We start from the raw sequence: 21,111 nt of genomic DNA, 5'->3' as shown, positions 1-21,111 counted from the left end.
AATCTAAAAATAATGTTAAACTTCACATTTCAATAATTGTATCTGATTATTTCCTCTATTCATCCAGACCTTCTAGACTGTCTTATTGTGCCCAGCAGTGGGGTATTGCAGTCTTTCACCTTTAGAGAGTTCAGAGATCGAGTATATTTCCAGGTTTGCCTGGCCCTGCAGCACCAGAACAACAGCTCCAGCAATGTAATGATGTCCGTCTCCTGGGGTGGCTGATTTAAAACCTTTGCCATGAGCAATGACCCCCGAGTGAGTGAAGTGCATAATTAGTACAGGTGTTCACTGTACGAACAATAGCAGTTATAGGCTCTGGAACTGTCTGCAAAGATTGAGTTTGTGTCATTTTCTACACATGGAAAGTTTCTTTGTCCAGCATGGATACACAAGCCCTAAATTAACCGTAGAATTATAAATAGACGGTGGTTACAATACATAAGCAGAGAAACCTCATTTTGACCTCTTGTATTGTGTAGTCGCTGTTATGGACAGAAAGCTACAGACTCAGCCGTGACTGGCAGTTCATTTACTGCCTCTGCAGAAGATCAACAGCAGAACAGAGAACAGGCAGGAGTTGTAAAGAGTTGTACCTAGCCTACTCTGCAAAATAAACCTGTGTTACATGGGGTCACAGCACACAGAATTATCGAACCCAAGTGATGAGACAGTTAAAGGCTCAAAAATTGGGTTCACATATACTTCCTCACAAATACATGGGGCTTCATCACAGAAAGGCTTGCTTGGGAGCAGAGGGCACTTCGGTAAAGGAGGTGTCAAGCAGCTCTCAGCACTGCTTCGCAAATGAGCTTGAGAAAGTTTGAGCTATGTGAAATACTCATGTTGAAATGTTTCTCTGGAAAATGACACTTACTCCTAGGCCTTGCGACCGTTCCGTATAGAGGAATGGCCTTGAACCACTGTGACTGAAACTGGCTTCATTAGCCAGAGGCTTATTTTGCTAGTGTACTCGTGGCTCTGTTGTGCTGCAGTGAGGGGGAAGGATCAAGATAAAGTGATATTTGTGATGATGTGTCTGTATGTCTGCACATCATCTGCAGGCCGTGGATTTATTAGTTTTTCAGTCAGTAGAACTGTTATATAAATAATGCATATCAGAGAGCTGGTCACACATGGTCTTCTCACTTGCACCTGTACACTGCAAGTTCTGGCTGAGCCAGAGAGGAATAAGTACAACCAGACCCCCTCTGGCTTCTCTGTAAATCAGTTTCTAAAAGGCAGCATCAGACACTGGCATCGTTGTGACAGTCTGGTCCCATGCAGAAAGATGTCCTGGCGTGGTTACTGTGGGGTTTTCAGGCGCTGTGGATGCTGTTCCTGGTTCTCAGTTGTCATCTTCTGCAGGACTTCATGCAAGTCATTTCACCTTCTGTTGTTTCCATTTCCTCAGTTGTGAGGAGTGTGTATTGTAAAGCCTTCTGAGGCTTTATGGAAATAGAAGCACTTGGTATGTTTATCATTTTTATTATTCCCATTGTCGCTCAGCATCTATCTTAAAACTTAGATATAATTTGAGAAGATTGTCTCTTGATTTGAAAAGACTATTGCTTTTAAAGACTATAAATCAACAGTGCAGGAACTATAAAGTAAGAAGGAGCAACTTACGCCTGAAAGGAACTGTGATGCTTGAGGCTGAATTAAACTCCTTTCACTTTTCAGAGCAGATGTGTCAGAGCTAAAATTGTTAGCTGAATCACACAAAGTCATCCATGAAAGTGGATGAAAATGTCTTAGTTGAATCAGAATAATGTTAGCATTTTAATCTGTAAAGTCCTTAGTAGGTACTAACCTTTTTTCAGTGGTTAGGGGTGAACGAAATTCTCCAGTGACTAGCTGATTACTCTCTGTTGGATGGGAAAAAAAGATACTACTTAGAGACTAGCAGAAGAAAGAAAACAAATAACTCTGTAGTAACTTCTTTCACTCTTTCAGAGAAAATATGCAGAGGGAAAATAAGAAATGCCTGTAGCTAAACCAATTTGTGCGGCAATACTCAGATCTTCCAAGTGCAGCAGGGTCTGGCTTCTGGGAACACAAATGATCAGTCTCTGGGAGGAGCAGGCTGCAGCTTGCTTCAGAAAGCAGGGCGTAGATTCTCTGATGTTCCCTTCCCAGTGTGCCACATCCAGTGAGGGCCTTCCTGACTGATGCCCGAGCCCAAGTTGGTGCCTCTGTGGCGATGAAGATGAAATACTTTAGATGAGAATTAGTGATGTTTCTCATCCCTAGTAGTCATTGAAGGCTGTTGTATGTTGTCATCAAACTGCTACTCTTTCTTTCCTATCTGTGAACGCTGCGGGGTGTTACTGGGTGCTGTGAAACAGATGCTGCCTTCCATCTCAGAGAAGGTACATTTTGTCATTGATCTAACAGGGGCTAGTACAGCCCTTAATAGCAGGGCTTGAGGGCAGCTACGTATTCATGCTCTTCCTTTGTGCAACTGATAACAGTTCTGGTGGGGGGGAGTAGAGAAGAGAAACATCACAAAACTTTATGTGCAAGACTGTCACCACCTCTGCCTGAAGGATTTTCCAATATTTCATCATGTCTAGACTATATGTACAGTGTTATCTTGTGCAGAAGTCTCCTCTATCATAGGATAAAATTACAAAGCCCAAATCCTTTTTGTTTTGAACAGTAATGATCATCATTATCTTAAGAATGAATAATCCAGGCTACTGCCTATGAACCAGAAGAATAGCAAGAGATAGATGCACATCTAACATCTGAAGCTGGGCAGATCATTTAATCTGCAAGCCTGTCATGATGATTAATCAGCTAGGAAAGACTGTGAGCCTTTTGCTTCCACCACTGAGCTGTTGCTTATACTGCCAATAGATCCACTTTTTGAGTCATGGTTTACCAGTCCAAATAAATGCCCGGTCTGGCTATATTCCTAGAAGAAGCTATTGACAAAGAAAAGCACTAAGGATTTTTTGTTATCTTTGTCATCCATTACATTTTTCAAACATGTTATTTTATCAGAAACGTTTGTTTACTTTTGAAGTCATTATAGCTTAAAATGTTATGGAGAAGAGCCTTGATATTTTAACTGACTCAAAACCAGAGGGAAACCTGCAGTTGAACCAATTTGGAAAGTTAACCCATGCAGCACTTGTCACTGGCAGTAGCCAAGTGATCTGTCTCTCCATTTTCAAAATGAGTTGAGCTCCTGAAGTATTAGGAGATTGGCTTAAAGACATAGGGTTGTATTTAAGGAAAAAAAAGAAAAAAAAAAGGAAAAACTGTTTTCTGAGACCTTGATGTACATTTAAGACCTGTTTTCAAGGTTTTCCCTGCAATAAGTCTGATTTAAAGCTAGCTCTGGAAATTGAAGCTGATACTCTTGCATAACTGGTTAGCTCCAGAACTTGGGATTGGAAGAAAAATGTCCAATGCTACAAAACGCAGAACAAAATAATCACTTAATTTCCCCCAAATTCAATTGGCAGAGCTGTTGAACTCCTGCAGGCATGGGTAATGACTCTGTATGACCCATGAAATTTGAGTGAAAACCCTTCTTCATTAGCAGTTGGTTGCCTTTGTTGGAGTTTTGCTTCTGGTATCCATAAGATCTACTAGTGTGTCTTTATGAATAATGTCATGACAGCCAACAGGCAGTTCCTTTTCCTTTAAACGTGGGTTTCCACTGGTAAATATATTAGGTTCTAGTTCACTGGCTGGTTATTTGCTGGCTTGTGATTGATTGCCTCTGCCTCAGCTTCTTGAAGTGGTCAGGAAACAAATGAAATGCAGCTTTTGGGTGTCTGAGGCAACTAGATTTTGGAGGGTGCAGAGCACCTGCATCTTCTCTGGATTTCAGTGGTGTTGCTGGATGCTTAGCTTTTCCACAAAATGAAAGCTTTATTATTTTTCAAGCATTCTGAAGGGGATTTTTCCAAGGGTATGATTTCAGCAGAAGTGAATGGAAGTTAGAAAGGGAGGGGAGTGGAGTGAGCTCACAGACATTTTTATCACTGATAAACTTCACCTCTGATCTTTGTGCAGGCCTCTGGGAAAGAAAAGTGCCTTTGGATTGTTTGTGGTTTTCTTTCATTGTGCTGCGTTTTCCCACTGAAATGTTCTGTCTGTGTGTTTGTAACGCTTAATGCAACAGTGAAAATAAGAGACAGCCTCCTTTCTGAGGAACTAACTCAGGCATATGGCCCCGGTTTTGTGTGTTCAGAATGGGTGCAAACTTGCCACCTTATTTATCACTAGAATTTCTAACCTGCAAATGCCATGGCCCATAAATGACTCCTCCATAATAATATTTATCAAAGTATTTCTGGTCTAATTATTCATGCTGAGCTTGTTCTCTAAAAATTTCTCTTGAAAGAATCTTTTTAAAGATTTTTCTTTTGAAAACAAATTCATGACCACATCAAACAGAGATTCATGTTGCCGTTGGTTTAATTACCAGCAGCAACCCTCAGGGAATCTCAAAACTCGCTGTTATTATAATTGCTTCTCTCTCTCTTTCACTCCCCCACTCCTTTTTCCCAACCATTTTTGATTGCTGCAGAAGTCACCGTATGGTTATTAATTTTGTAAGCTCATTTTAGGTACAAAGAAGTTTTATGTCTTTTCTGCCCATATAATAACTATCAAATCACAAATAATGAGTAGATTGCAGATGCAAAAAAAAGAACTGGCTAAAAAACTTTTTTGAAAAAACGATTGAAGTGATCTTGTTCTTTAACATTTCAAGTAAAAAGCAGACTGTTGTGCCATTCCCTACTCATGCTGTCCCATCCATTTGTGATATTTGCCATCCAATAGAATCTCCCACACAGAACTCTTAAGGCATGCTGCAAACTATTAACGATGTTTCATTTCATGCAACCCCATTTCCCCCCACCCTGTGCACAGTTTCCAAAAGGGAGGCCTCAGGCAGGTGCCATCATCATCTGTGCCTGTAGCACCTACAATCCTTCTCTCCCGCTCCCTGCTGCATAATGTCGATTGTCCTTTCTGCCCGTTCCTTGCCCTGCTCTGGTGGTATTCACCCCTACCTTTAGGAGACACATTTGGTCAGACAAAGCATGTGAACCGCTGCAGTGGGTTCAGGTACCCCAGCAACTGTGGAAGTAAAGCCAGCCAACAGTTTTGAAGACAACCCTTGATTTTCAGGTGCTTGGCATGAGGTGTATCAAGGGACCTAATGCCAGCAGAAGCAGGTTCCTCATTCTGGCCAAACTCGGGCACACCACACCTTACTACCCGTGCCATTTCCTTGAAGCAAGAAAGGAGCGAGAAGAATTTTCAAAGTGGTAGTGGTGACATGCAGCAGCACAGCACTGCACTGCAGTAATTCGTGCTAACTCCCATTTTCAAGCTTTGCATAGACTGAGCTTTGTTGTTCTCATTTCCTTTAGCTTACTGACAGTGAACAAAGTTGTGGTGAATTAACTGAACTTGTTCTTGTCTGCCTGCTTTGGGCAGAGAAGTAGGGCTGATGTGGCTGTGCTGTAGCTGAGGTATACGTTTAGTTTCCACTGTAAGACAGAATTTGTGTCTGCTCTAAGACCCATAACCTGTGGATGAGTCTCACTTTCTATTCCAACTGGAAAACGCTTTGCACCTCATCTGGCTTTATTACCTTTGAAAAGGAGTGTGGATGCCTCATTTGCGTGAAGCGAGAAACATTAACATAAGCAGTGCTGACCTAACTCAATGTGATGCATGGCATATTTGCTTTAAAAAGAGCTGCAGCCTCAAATGTGTTTTGAATTAGGAAAAGTGTTTTAGAGAGAGAAAGCAAAAAAGGAACCATTTCTTAGCAGGCATCTGAAAAATAACAGTTCAGAGGAAGGAGGAAAAATGTATTTCTAACACTGGGGGATTACGAGCATATATCTTATTCTTTGTTTTTTAAAAATAAAATCTTGGCAACTTCAGTGCATACTATGATGATCCAGAACTAGAACAGCTACTCAATGGTGAAATTATCAGCAGTACTCCGGCAAGAGGTTATTAGTCATAGTCCCAGTATCATACGAGAGCAAGAGCCAAGGATTCAAGAAACAAAACATTCCCCTTTGGAGGGAGGTCAAGATTAGTCAGTTTTGTTTTGTATAACTGGTGATGGTGGTAGGGGGGTTGGTTTGGTTTGGTTTGGGGGTTATTTTTCTGTGGAGAAGAGTTTTGGACATATTTTTATGTTAGTTTGGTCTTTTACTTTTTTTGAACCCTGAAGTGTTGTTAATATGCCACTGTTCCACATTTGAAACAGGAATCTACAGCTAGGAGAAAGCTGTTGTCTGATAGCCAAATTCCTGACAACAAAAATATGGAGTGATATTCAGAGGCTGTACTGCCGTGATTAAACCCAGCAAAGAGAGTCCTCCAGAGGCAAGTACCACAGGGAGTTTTCTTCACATCTGTGGAACTGAAGCATCTGAAAAATAAGTGCCTGTTAGCTACACAGCATCTTTCTTTCTCCTGAAGATAGGTATTGGGGTGCTCAGCCAGAAGGGCACAGTGTAGGAACATCTTGGTGAACACAAAGGTGATTGGGAGTCAGAAAGCAATCAGTTCTACAAACTTCTTTCTCGTTAGAAGACTGAAAAGTGCTTTGAGATGTGAAGATCTGCCTAGGACAGGAAAGATGATATTTAAGGTTTTATTAGAGCTCTTCCTTCCAAGTTAAAGATGTTTAGCAAATCCGCTGCCTGGCCATTAACTTCACTGCCTCAGTTTTCCCCACTTTGTGGTAACAATAACAGTAGCTATCTACTGCAGCATGGTGCTGTATAGATAGGCTAAGGTTCTCAGGGCTTTGGATATAAGATGCGCTAATTACTGCCATTTATTCTATAACTGTATCCAAACTATTGCATAAAGATAACTTGTTGGGGTTTTTCAGGTTTTGGGTTTTTTTGTTTGTTTGTTTTCAGTTTTGTTTTGACCAATACTTTCCTTAATTTTCTTGTTATCTTGAGCCTATTCAACATCCTCCATAAAGCTGGATTTCCATTTAAGCATACTTTGGGAAACTGTTTAGGATGATGGTGCTAGATGGATGCCCAGTCATTTTTGTGGATACATAAACTCTCATACTTTTGGTATCTTTGGTTGTCTTTTAAGGAAAGAATCCCTCTCTTCTTGCCAACTTGTATCTTATTTATAAATGAAAATGGAAGAAAATTGTGACTGGCAAAAGAGATGTCATTTCCTGAAGGCAATAGTAAATGAGGATAAAGAAATTCTTGAAAAATCCGAAGTATTCTATTAATAGGATAGGGGGATTTTATCTTCTTCATTAGCTTCTGATAAAAGTTATATTTAGAGACAAGACCCTTCAGTTTCCTGGGTTCATACAAGCAAAGAAAAACATTTCAAAGTCCCTTGTTCATCTACAGCTCATGTTCTGATACTCTATTAGAGTAAAGGGTTAAAAAATAATCTCTGACCTTTGTAATATTTTAGTTTTAAAAAAAGGCTGTATCCTGAGGCTGTGCTGGGCCAAAGACTGTAGATTTTGGACACTGTCCTAACTTGAAAATTTCCATGTGTTTTAAGTCTTGTCTCATTTATCTACAACAAGAGTTGACCACAAATGTTAATTGTTTGGCTATAGCCCTCTGGATGCCAGATAGATCTGTGAGTGTTGCACACATCTGGGCATGCGTTCAGTGCTGCGAGGCCAGCGGGGCTGGCTGGGGAGTTTGGGGAGTGATTAGCAATCAGAGGGACTTCTTAGCCCAAATCTACACCTAGAGCTAAAGAAAGATTCTCAGGAAGAGCTGGCTTCCAATAGTTTGGGTGTTTTAAATAAGCCAAATATTTTTGCAAGAAGTTGTTAATAGCAACCACAAAAGCGCTGAACCACAGCCACCATTCCCAGCTCTCTTTTCTCAAGCAGCAGCAGTTCACAGTCTCCACTTCTTGCCATCTTCACAGCCACTTCCATCTTGCTCCTTGTTTCTGTCTCGACTAGCAGCATTTTAGGTCATTCAGCCTTGCCTTGATTTTTTTTTTTTTTAACCCTTGGGCTTTGAATCCTCTCTGTTTTTAAAATAACCACTGCCCCAGAATCTTTGCACCATTTGAGGTCTTGTACTCTGTAGCCATCCGTGGCCAAGTATACTTTGCTCTTCCGTGACTAATTCTTCCTTTTGGCAGTGTCCTACCCACCTCCTTAGTAGAAGTAGTATATATTCATTTTACCTTGCTTCCCTTAGTCAAGCAGCAAGTTATATCCAGGTAATTTTATGAAGGTGACATGAAACAGCATCTGTCCTTTTATTGTTGCCCCTTGTTTCTTTGTAGGTCTTAACAGTTTCTCTCATACCTGACATCTTGCCAGCTGCAAATCCAGAAGCATTTATTTGCATCAAGATTACATACATGAGTTGTGTGTAAGTGATTAGAAATAGACAAAGATAGCTGTGAAGGCTGCTGTTTTATTGCATAATATCTTCTTCAACTACTGCTGTCGCTGAAGGCTGTATCTTAATTTTCATCTGAGGGAAAAATGGCAGTATCATAAAAGAGACAGTTACAAAACATGCAGCCAATATTCTGTGCTAGGTAAGCCATATTTTATACAAATCACACATTCCTGTTACACAGTACTTAACTGGCTTATTCATATCACTGAGTTTTTGACCTGTCAGGACATGTCTCTTATTATTGGCAGTTTCAAATAGAATTCAAGGGAGACTTCTAATATGAAAAATAGCACTATAGTTGTAATTATACTCCTCTAAAAATCATGAAAATCCACGTGAAAGAAATTGAACTGAGCAAATAGCTAGCCAGAGATGTCAAATTTCCAGACACTTTGAGGATGTTTTTAGAAAAATATATTTTTCTTTAGGGAAAAGGACATGTGGACTTCTCTTCAGTACAAGGACCTAATTATCAAAATTGCTTTCCCAATTCTAATTAAAAGAAAGAATGCATAGATTAACCCTCTGATTTTTCCTATTTCCTATTGCTTGAGGATCTGTTACCCTAAAGCTTGTACTCTACATTCAAGACAAAATTCTTCAAAAGAACAAAAATTACTCTAAAATGTCACAAAGTTATAGTCACTAATCAAATGTCCACATGTTGGTGTTAGCAGTGCTACCAATTTGTTTTACTTTCCAACATAATTCAGAAAAATGTGACAGCTGAATTTCTATACAGTGCCTCAAGAATGTACTGTGTCAAGTCAAGCCCCTTGTTAATAGCAATTCACTCTGGTTTCAAGGTAACTCCTGGAGAATCGGAGGCAATGCCTGGTTTGTATATCCCAGTTGTTTCTGAGCTCTGGCCCAGACTCAGTGGCTCAGAAGTTTCTTCCCAGCCCCAGCTCACCGCTCCACTGAAAGCACAGGGCAGCACACATTGGTTAATAGAGAATTATCAGCAGCTTCTTAGGGGTTGCGACTACTAAAAAGTAAGCTTTTTCTTATGCTTTTAAGAAATGTGGGAGAAAAAAAATACTATAAAAACACAGAGTAAGGAGACCAGCAACAGTCTCAGTTTACTGAAGAAAAAAATGAAAGAAAAAAAAAAGAAAAAAAAAGCTGTTAGTATCTCAAAGTGAAGAAACTGGCACTGACAGCTTTATACAAGACAGCTGATTTTAGGATACAGTGTGTAACAAGTGCCTTTCTTTCCAAAGATGCTTTCTTCTCAAAGTTGTCAGTTTTACTTGTCAGTTAAGACAGTGGTTGCAGTGTTAATATAATATTTTCATTGACTAGTTATGTGCAGCCCACAAAACCTGCTAATTTGGTTCCTCAGAAGCTCAGCCTTTATATTTTTCTAGCCAGGAGTAATGTTATATTAGAAGAGAGTGTTTTCTCACCGGCTCCACTTCCTCTATCCTTCCCCCAGACACCACACACATACTCCCTTCTTTGGACAACTCTCAAGAGAAAGTACAGACAGTCTGGAGAACAAATCTTCCTTCATGCAGATTACATTCTCCTATAAACACCTCAGCGACTGGTATATAACCTCCAGCAAGAATGCTGCCTAATCTCTGGCAACAAAATAAACACATCTAAGCCAGAAGCTCTGATAAGGGGATTCTCAAGCATCTGCAATCTTGGGTGCTGTAAATGGAAGAATGACTGTTTCCAATATTTTTGAGATCATGTACCTGAAGAAAGAAATTTTCTTTAATAATACTGAAATTGTTGGTCTCTCCTTCCTCTATTATAGTTATAGAGAAAAGTTTAAAGTAAATCCTCTATGAAGATTCCTATACCTATCCTTTTGAGACCTGAAAGTCTAACTTTTCTGAAAAGCCACTCCTAATACTGTTCCTGTCCACAGGACTGTGAAACCTCTAAAGCATTAACTTTTAGAAATATTTTGATACCAAAACGTGTAGGGACTTAGCAACAAGGGGAGCCAGGGAAGCTGCTCTCTGAAGCTTCCTCAGATATTCTCAAGAACATTACTTGAATAGGATAGATGCCACTAAAGAAAAACATGATTTATAACCACACCTTACGAAGAGGTGTTAGGTTGAAGAGCTCACTCTCCATTTGCTAAAGTACTGGTTAATACCATTACATTCCTTCATGTCATTGCCATTAACATGTATCATAAGATCTGGAATATTTTTTGCCTCCTATGTTTTCTCTGACTGAGTCATTAGCATGCCTGAAGATGGCTTTGTTAACAGAAAGGATTTTGGGTGTGTTTTTTCTGAAAGTTAAAGCTAGCTCATTAGCAAGTACAGTACTGAATAGCAAACATGGAAGAGATTCTTTTCAAAACCACCTATGAGGATACACAGGTGAAGAGAGCATGACTTTCTTTTCATTAAAGTTTCTCACACTGCAGAGCAATAGGGTCCTCCTCATTAAGAGGCCATCAGTGGTGATAAATATTTGAAGATCTCCCCAGTCATTTTCAGTTATCTTGAAAAAGTACCTTCAAGAGTTGCTTCAAGAGAGCTAAAAAGCTGCACTCTCAGGAATTAACACCACTCAAGTTAATTCAGGGTAGCAGAATCGTGAGTCTAATGTTTGAAAAGTAGCTGAAAATTTTCTTTATCACATTTTCATTCAGGCAAGCATAGCCTGCATTCTGTTTTTCTTCTTGTCCTTTAGGAGCTTCACACTCGTCTTTCCTTATTAAGAACAAGCACAGTCCCCCTGAATCCAGAGTGAGCATGGTGCATAAACCGTGCTGATAAAAAATTTCTTGATTTAGTTCAAATTATTTGTTTAATCAGTCAACTGCATTAAGAATATAAGGAGCTATGAACAACCTTATAGTCCAAAGGGACTATGACTTTTACCCTTAATAATATATTTTTTTAATGTCCAAGTTTTACTTGTGAAATTTCCAAGTCAGGGAATTAGAAACCCAGAATGAAGGGCAGATGAGACAGCTTTAATCAACAGCTTTAACCACTCCAGATCATGGAGCAGTGCTTGGTTTAACTTCTTGGTAATTTGTAGTTAACTATGGTCTTTGTGGCCAAAATTGCCAATCACCAATAATTTGTCCTTGGCCTGCTCCCCTATCTTGAATATCGATGGCTGTAAATACTGTCCCTCTTGGCTCCGTGATTCCAGCTCCCCTTGTCCCTTCCCAGTAAACCCCTATGACAAGTTTTGGGAGCAGGTCTCCAGAATGCCACTCTTCAGTTCTCCTTCACAATGCTGCGTGAAGGAGATTCTCTTCCAGCTGTCCCTGGAGCCATCCAGACCTCCTCTTTTTTTTTTTTTTTTTTTTTTTGGGGGGGGGGGGAGGGGGGTGGGAAGTAAGGAAACAAGTTCATTGTGACCTTTGGTATCCTGAATCATACCATAGATTTGCTATGAATGCTTAAAATGTAGCAAGAACGGTCTCTGCCTTGTTCCTTAACACCTCCTGGAATGTCTTCGATACCTTTGTAAAAGTTGGCATGTCATTTTATACCCAGTTGTAGCTGTTTCCTGAAAACACAACCTAAGAGGGTCCTGTGGCTCGCAGGAGCTGTGTCATTGCCTCTAGTCTATTGGTACGGGATATCAGTGTAGTCATACGCCTCTGTGACTTCTTTAGGGATAGAAAAAAATTGCTGTGTAAGATAGCTACATTTGTTCATGATGTGCCATTTAAAACCTGTGCTTTAGTCTTTCTGTCTTTACAAAGAGCTATTTGTTAGGTTTCTTTTTTTTCAGTGCACTGCATGGATGGGATTTTTTTATTCATTTCTAAGAGCTCGCTTCAAAGCTTGTTTTAATCTGCTTCTTTCCATCTGTGCTCAGTCTATAGCCCTTGGATCCTTGTAGAAAATTGATTTTGGAGGTTGGAAAACTAGTTTTCATACAGTATTTCAGTAAGACTTTGGAATAACTGTGGTGTGTAATTTCTGAAGAGTTTCAAGCACTGCTTGCTCTCCCCAACAACTACAAAATACAAAAGAAATGATTTGCATATAAAGAATTTGATCATACAAACATCATACTTCTAATGAAGCATAAATCAGCTAGAAAGAGCTTACTTAGTTTTTCATAAAAGAAACAGTCCCAGTTATTTTCCTATGTAATTAACACTGTTTGCTGTTTTAAGTGGAGGGATCAGAGTTGTCCAAAGCAGTTAAGATTATAGCCACATCAGCACTTTTTCTGTTTGCTTTACTTTTATTCATTCTGGCATCATGGCTAATTTCTAATCAGGTAAATGTGTTTGAAATTTTGATTCAGGGAAGTTGATACACTTATCCAAGCAGCATGTTAAGTGCATAAATCTAGTTTAATGAAAAAGGTATTGCACACTGCGACATTTTTCTAGTGGTTATAATTATCTCTGCAGCAAACAAGTGAAGAGTATATATCAGGATGTGTATTTGGATGACGACAGGCAGATTGGGATTGCTAACAAGCAAGGCTGTTACCAGCAAGCTACTTATTCTTGCACATCAGAGGCCTGCGGTAACAGTAGAAGTTGCCTTCTGGTAGCTTCTAACTCTCTTTAAAATGTCTCCTGCTTTAAGCAGAGGACCCACTTTGGCAGAATTGACATCGTCCCATTGCTGTCTCATTTGCAAACATAGTCTTTTCTGATACAGCCCCAAGAGGCATGAGCAAAGCAATGTACAAATCCAGAGCCACTGTACATCTAAATGTACAAATCCAGAGCGCACTGAAGTCACTGAATCACTGAATCACAATCATATACTGGAAGTATATGATTGCCAGAAACTACCACAGACTTCAGAGCATCTTGGAGCAAGCCCATAACGGGTACAGAACTTCCTGGCAAATAGCTTTGCTTATTGGATAGCAAAACTGATCAAACAATGACTAAACACAACCAGCTACCTGTACCTCTCTGCACAAATGGCTTTAGAGACCTACACCAATAAGCATGGAAGATGAAGGTCATTCCTTTTTATCTCATATGGCTCAGCTCAATAGTAATTAGCTTCTGCCTCTGCTTCTGTGGGCCTCCTGCACTCCACAGCTGCTGCAGCTAAACCTTATTCCATAGAAAAAAATTAGACAATTATCTCAGGGAATTTATTTCCCAGCAAGAGTATTCACATCTCACTTCTCTCCAGTACTTCATCACCAAGACACACAGCTGTTGAAGGACTATCCAGATCTCAGTCCAATCTACTGTCATGTTCAATAGCTCATCACTGCAAGAGTTTCATAAATGCACATTTTCCAGATATATCCTCAGTCTGTGTTTCCTCTGGTAATCCCTGCCTGGAATCACAAATTTAAAAATGTATCTATAAGAATCCCCTAGTTATTTAGAATAATTAGCCAAAAGACATTTCTTGTTAGAGGAAAAGTTGTCCTTCGGACTCTGAAGATAGTTGTTTGTCTGCAGTCTTCCACTACAGTCTTCCAGTGCAGCTGTCTCAGAAAGCAAGCAATGCCTGGGCAGCGGGCAGTGGAGGAATGAAATGCTTTGGCAAGCTTCGCTGCCCCTGATTCATACTGTCATGCTTGGAACATCATGAATTTGCCATCCAGGATAGGCACCATTAGCGCAAAGCGTGCCTTTTTTAAGGGAGTGAACAGTGATGAAATGAAAACCTGATGATCTGCTCCATTTGCCATCTGTATTTCCTTCTAGAAATCTTGAACTTATGTGTTCTTCAGCTTCCTCATTTGAAGAATCTCATCTTTCAACAGCCATTTCCATCCAGAATTACTAGTGTTTCATATACCATCTAGGGTGCTTTGCCTAATGTTTTCAAAACCAGCTGCAAAGTATAAATCTCTGGCACCTCATATTTTTAAATTACTGTATCTGCTTCCCTACCAGTTGTACAAAGTGTTTGAAAAAAACAGCATTTTCTCTACGGTAGAAAAACATTTTAGTCTCTGCTGAAATCCTCCAGGTTTGTTGATGTTCTGCTCAGCCTTACTGTCTTTTACTATCCTGTGTGATACTTGGATGAATGCCAGGCACATATAAATTGCTCCCACTCATACTCTTTCTGGCGGTTTTATGTGCCTTTCACTACTTTCTAGCAGATATTTGAGGCGGCAATTTATTCCCATCACGTTTTTTCTGCTTACTTTCTTTTCCCTTTTTAAAACCTATTACCTCTTCTTGCCTAGAGGTTTACTTAGTGTTTTAGGATCCCTGTGGATGGGTCTGAGACTCCAATGACAAAATTGTGGCTTTTTCTTTATGCTTATAGCAGGGAGTGGGAGGCCACAAGGCAGACTCTCACTGCCCAGTTTCAGAGCCTCTTGCCATCCAGGAAGGACAGGCATCTTTCCTTGAGGAATGTTTTCCTGCTTGCCGTGCTGATGGCATGAATTTGAATTCCCCAAATCATAGCTGTAAGCGCCTGTCTTCCTCCCCAGGACATCTGGCTCAGTATGTTGGAGTCAGAGCAGAGAGGTTTCCCATGCCAGATAAAAGGGATGGTACACATTACTTCTTGACTGCAAAATGCAAGAAACCAGAGACTGAAATCATGTTGCTCCTAGAAACATTTGGTTCTTGATTTTCCTCTGAGTACCACAAATGTACTCCAAGGTTGGTCTAGATTTTGGACATCTCCGTAACCTAGTCTCTCTTAGGTATGCTGATTTTTCATTATATTTTTTCCTACAGAGTAGAAGAGCAGAGAATGCAAAAAAGAGGAATTAAACAATGTAAAGAGTATCTGTCTAAAGGCAGAAGAAAAAGAGCATTATGGATCCAGTCTGAACCTTCCTCTGCAGGTCCCCAGCTTTAAAATAAGCTTTAATACATCTTAGAAGAGTTTCTGACTTGTTGTAAATCATGTAATTCAAATGGCAACCCTAGTGAACGCTGTGTCATTGGAGCAGAGACAGAATGAAACTAAATCATGTCCTACTCCCTCCCCTTGCCACAGAATGCAGCTGTTATGCACTTGCATCAGCAAAAATATCCGTGGGGCATTTTGTGGCCTGAGTTGGTAATTGGACCCAAATGTAACAAAGAGAGCATCAGTCAGTCCTAGTTTACTCTGGATTAGATCACTGCAAGTAGGGTGGATGTTTACTATAGTATATTGGTATTTTTAAGGCATATAAGCATGTTAGTAGTTTATAATGTTTTAAAAATATATGGAGACAATAATAACAACAGCAACAAAAACACAGAAGCTCAGTTCAGGGTCTGAGTTCCCTATCCCAGCTCATCTCTTTAAAAGCCCACCTGTCATGCATTCATCCAGGTATAAAACAACTGTCAAAGCACATCCCAGAGATGAGAATTAACAGGCCTCTCCTCATCCAACACTGACCAGTTGCGTTAAATTTCTAATGCTGTGGAACTGTGGATCTCTGGTGTCTTCCTGGAGGTTATTGTCATGCTAATTGAGAAAAGAGTCATTTTAACATCACATTTGTATCACGTGGCTTGTTGCAATTTTCTCACACGCTGACACTAAACAAACCTTCCCTATGCCCTCGTAGGTTACACAGATGGACCAGAAACTGAACCTCATTACAGATATGCTGCATCATCTGGTTTCCAGTCAGCAGGGGGATCAAGGGAACAACAGATCATCTCAGAGAGGCAACAACGTTAATTCAGATCTCTTTCTCCCTAATAACACCCTACCAACCTATGAGCAACTGACTGTACCAAGAAGAAACGAAGATGATATATCCTGATATGGTATAAGTCTGGATTGGGCTCTTCCCACCTTTCTCCTTTAAATGGGACTGAATGCTGAGAATCTGGAAGGAATTAAGTTTATCCGCTATCCAACAAAGCACGTGACTGCTGTGTATATACACCACTAGTCTCAAACACACTCTTCTAAAAGCCGCTCGTAGTAGCGTAAGGATTGCCAGGCTGTGTTCTACCAGGCAAAACTTACAGAAACCTCCACATTGATTTTGTTCGTCAACAAAAATGATCACAACTCATTATTGCTCCTAAAGACCAAAACAATGTAAAGAGAGGCAAAATTGCAAGGATTTAGGGATCCTTTAATAATAATAATAGTAATAATAATATTCTAATAATACTTGAACTTAGATGGAAAATGTGCATTTTGTTTATGAATCTGCAGATAGCAATATATTTCTACTACTAATGTTTTTAAAACAAAGTAGGATAACTTATGTTGTTTTTATTGTATAAACATACCACTAACATTCTAGAGAATGACAAACCACATGCTGAATGATTTTCTTTTGCTGTTTTATTTTAACGTTGCTATATAAACATTATCAGATAATGACCAGATTTTTTTAATCTGTTTTTCTTCAGGGAGGAACTAATCCTTAATCTGGAACAATACTATTTATAGTGGAAAGTACTATAGGTTTTTTAAGATATCAGTTTTTCATGGGGAGACTATAAAGTATTATATAGAAAAAATGATTCTGCTTTCTAGGAAATTGTTGCCAAAGAATTTATATATAAATAGAAAACAGAGTGGTCTGAATGTACTTGTCCTGAAATAACTTTTTAAAAAGAAGGCCCACTTCTTCTTAAATCTACTCTTTTTTTTAGCTTACTCTATCCAAAAATAGTACAGCAGTCTGAAGTGACTGGACTTGCAGGTCAAGTGCTTTAGCTGAGCATCCATAATTCTTGCAGGACTTGAGGCCCCAGTTCAGGAAAGCATCTCTCATCCAGACAGCATACATGACAATTTGAATAGTTTCCTGAATAACAGCTTGAGAAATTTGATTCCCTTCCAGAGTCATTTGGTATTTAAAAGTGCTAGCTCTAATGCAGAGGACACAGGGCCTCACCTACAAACCACGTTACCCCATGTTATAGTTGCAGTAAGAACAGCAGAGTTTGGCTTGGTGTGATTTTGCACATGCACAACCTGAGCAGGATTGGAGATTTGATTACTAAGGCTGAAATTCAACCCTCACAGATAGCCAGCACCTGTACCATACCCACCCTTCTTTGAAAGCAGAACATTTTTAAGGTTGACAGTGTCAGAAAGCTGAGGATGACAGCACAGCTAATTAGTCCAGTGTGGTGATGGTAGCCCATACTGCGGGCAAAGGAAGGGGGAGACATGGACAGGTTAATCAGGTCTTGCACTCTGAGCATCATACACATCTAGGGAACCTCACTGCAGAAACCGTACCGACAGTAGTCCCCTCCCAGCTGGGGACACCAGGTGCCAGCAACAGCTCTCTAAGCTTCACCATGCAGGTGGAAAGGAAAGGAGCTGCAATGAAAGCCTGCAGCGAGGAACCAGGGCTCCATGCTGAACAAATCTCTGCGGCAAGGCACAGCTCATCAGAGCTTTGCGCTATCCCAGCCTGCCTCGCAGGCAGGCACAGCCAGATCTCCTGCCCCACCCCAGGGATGTCTCGGCTGCTGCGACTTTAGCAAAGTGAGAAGTCTGTAACTTGTGTTTCAATCTAGCAATGGATGTAAAAATGTAAGATTTCAGTGTTTGTTTGAAAGCAAGCAGACTTAAAAACCAACAACAAACTATTGGAAAACTGATGTCCTAAAGCATCATAATTTTACACAGCAGTTCCCATTATAAACCTTTGTTTTATATACAAGCAGTCCAAATTGAGATTTCAGGGAACCATCTCATAGTACTGCTTATATGCTGGACTTTGTTTTAAACATTTCATCTGTTTCACTTGGACTGCAGAGAAAAGTATACTGTATTTAATTAACTTCATGTTATAATTATCTGGTCTTGCTGCTGTACAATAGAAAAATGTTAAGGGTGTAGACATTTACAGACATAAACAGGAATTGTACCTGGGCATTATGTTTTATAGAAAATCAAAATTGTTGCGATGATTTTGAATATTTTTTCAATGAAATTCACTCTGTAATTTCAGCTTATCAATCAGCCTATTAATTTCCTAATAAAATACAGGACAAGAGTACCCTGTCTTCTGTTTTTTCTAAAATCCAGAAATTTGATACATGTAGGAAATTTGCTGGCTTTTCTTTTTTTCTCTTAGTACAGTGTATGGATGTCTCAGTTGCAGCACAGGACTGGAAACTTCTGCTGATTTTTTACTAGAGAAATAAAAAAAAGCAGGACTTAATCAGCTGGGGTGGCCCTGGGGAAAAAAGATGCATCTTTTAGCACTTGCTTAAAGCATCCAGGTCTATGCCTTTCTAGAGGCATTGTGATAACCAGCAAATACATCCATTCCGATCTGTTTGTTCTCAAGATCATATCTACATTTTCTGTTTGGCATTTGGTCTGAGTGATAGCAGTATTTCACAGTAAACATCTCATGTAAAAGATAATTCCCTTGTGTTGGCATGTCAGTTTGTCTATCCTTTCGAACATCTCCATCACCAGTATCCTCAGAAAAATCAGGTTTTAAAGTTCTCCTGATGGCAGGTTGCTATGAGGCCTGATTCCACATCTGGGTCCAGCTGATCCTTTCAGAAAGAGCACCAGCTCTGAAACCTGTGACCTCAAATTCCATAATCCACCTTGCCCTTAGAGAAGATCCATTCTCCAGGCTGTCTTAAACTGAGCCATCAGAATTCATCACACAGCTGCCTGGAGGTAGCCATCCCCAGCTGCTCACCAGAGACAGGTCTTACCTCTCTGCTCTGAGGAACAGACTAGATTTGTCTCATCTGCTGGGGCTTCGTACCTGGAAGACTTCTCCTGAAAGTAAGTACCTCAACATCTTTCTTCCACTGCTATCTATCCTTTGTTGTGGAATAAGGGTAACAGGAAGATGAGCTGAGCAGCTCGATGCCTTCACTGTCTGAAGTAGCTGTCATACAGTATGTTGCTGTTGAAACGTCATTTGCTGGTGTCTGCTGTTCAAGTAAATTGTTCAGAGCATTTTTTTAAAGTGGGTAGGAAATGTTTGCAAATTGTGTGAAGAAGGCCAAAGGAAACTGTAAGGTAGGCAAAGCCTTGACTTCATGGTTCTCTACCCTGTTTTTGTAATCTCTGTTAAAACAAAGAATTGCCTGAGGCTGCAGAAAGATTCTCTCTCTGTGCAGCTTGATAGCAGTTTGGATTACAAGATTGGTGTAACTCCAATCCCTACCTAAAAAGTAAATCTCAGCCCCAAAAAATCTGCCTAAAGCCTGTCAGCTGGCTTCGCTTCCCCAGCCTGCCAGGCTGCGGTGGGTCAGGCTGCTGCAGCAGACCAGAGGGTAGGAAGCCAGGGAAGAAAAGAGGAGAAGGTGGGACTGCCCAGCTGAAGCTGATGGTGGAAACACACCAGTGGTCCCCAGCAGACGCAGGTGACTGTGCAAGGTTGCAAAAAAGATTAATGGGACGAAAGACGGGGGGTTGTGCAGGGAGGAGGTTTAGAGAAAAACAAAAGCATGGGCTCCTGGTCTGAGCTGCATTGGGCTTGAAGAGAGATAAGTGCTGTGCCTGGCATTAGCATTAATCCATGGTGTGACCTCTGGGCGAGTCCCTTCACCTGTTGGGCCACATTTGTTGCCCCATCTCTTCCGCTCAGCCCACTTATCTGTTCAGACCACAAATTCCTTGGGACAGGGACTGCCTCTTTCTGTATGTCTGCTCCATGCCTAGCACAAAGGGACTTTAGTGACCATAGTTATATAAATGTAATATATATGAAAAGCCGTTATTATTCTGAGCCTATGCAATTTCAGAGCTGGAAGCACTTGCTGCCACACTGACAACTATCGGGTATTGCTTTTCAGATTCCCTTTCACAAAGTATCTTACAAAAGAAGAGAAGTCTGGACATTTCACTCTTCTATTTTAAAGTAGGCTTGTTTCAAATAATGTAATGAGCCAGCATTATGCTCCAATGCTAGAGAAATAATTTGATGTCAGCAGACAAAACGGCCATTCTACTGCAGCAAGTTAGCAGCAGTTGTGGCTAGCAGACACCTCTGTGCTGATTTATCATCAGTTCTGAGGAAGGTGGAAATATTCCAGGGCTTCCCCCACCCGCTGAGCTAGAAAGGTTTGGGCAAGAAACAAATTGCTCCTTGAATTATAAAAAAAAAATAAATACAGAAAGATTTTCTTTTCTGTGAGTTTAAAAGAGAAAAGGTAAAAACAGTTTTAAGCTAATCCTCACATTCCCTGCTGAGATGGGTATTACTGTTCTCGTTTCACTGATGGGATGGTGGTTTGGGAAGAGGAGGGGCAGGGAAGAAGAAAAGGAAAAAGGTCTGATGCAACTCCCATTTACGTCCCACTCCTGCACAAATCTACTTGTGTGCTTCATTTACAAGCAGGAGTTGGGCTGTTGCCTTTGGTGGGACTACTCAGTCCATGCAGATTGATGTAAGCCTTTGCAAGTTCAAAATCTGTTAAAGAAGGCTTTCCGTAGGTTTAGTGGAAGCTGGAATCGGTTGTATCTGCAGTATTGCTTTCCTTGTGGTCACAAAGACATCTGAATTGACAAGTTTGTTTTGTGTTTCTGTTTTCAAAGCATTGGCTTATACTACTCTCATGTTTCTCTCATGTTTTCAAGCCATGACAATATTAGAGGTATTTCTTTCTACTTTGCTGATAAGAAATTTCCTTACCTACCACTTGTGAACACGCATAATAAAATGATTTTACACAAAAGGAAATACATTTTTAAATGCCCTGAAATTTCATTTTAAATAACTTGTATAACAGTTTGGCTCTTGGGCTCCCTAGCCAGTGGCAGCTATGATGAGGAAACATGAAGGGAAGCAATATTGAAACTAATAGAAAGAAATAGTTGGTACCCAAGCATGTGTG

At 40.2% G+C, this 21,111-nt stretch overlaps 1 protein-coding gene across 1 annotated transcript in view; it reads left to right on the top strand.

Annotated features, from left to right (window-relative positions):
• The window catches only part of KCNQ1 (potassium voltage-gated channel subfamily Q member 1), a 343,495-nt gene extending 325,312 nt beyond the window's left edge, over nt 1-18,183 (top strand). Inside the window, 1 exon segment of the mRNA XM_035539221.2 lies at nt 15,885-18,183. Coding sequence (XP_035395114.2) covers nt 15,885-16,085 — 201 coding nt within the window. The 3' untranslated portion in view covers nt 16,086-18,183.
• The last annotated feature ends 2,928 nt before the right edge of the window (nt 18,184-21,111 follow it).

Source organism: Cygnus atratus, chromosome 5 (genome assembly GCF_013377495.2).
Source record: "Cygnus atratus isolate AKBS03 ecotype Queensland, Australia chromosome 5, CAtr_DNAZoo_HiC_assembly, whole genome shotgun sequence".
Classification (NCBI taxonomy): Eukaryota; Metazoa; Chordata; class Aves; order Anseriformes; family Anatidae; genus Cygnus; species Cygnus atratus.
Note: the sequence above shows the minus strand (reverse complement) of the source record. Positions and strands in the feature narration are given on the sequence as shown.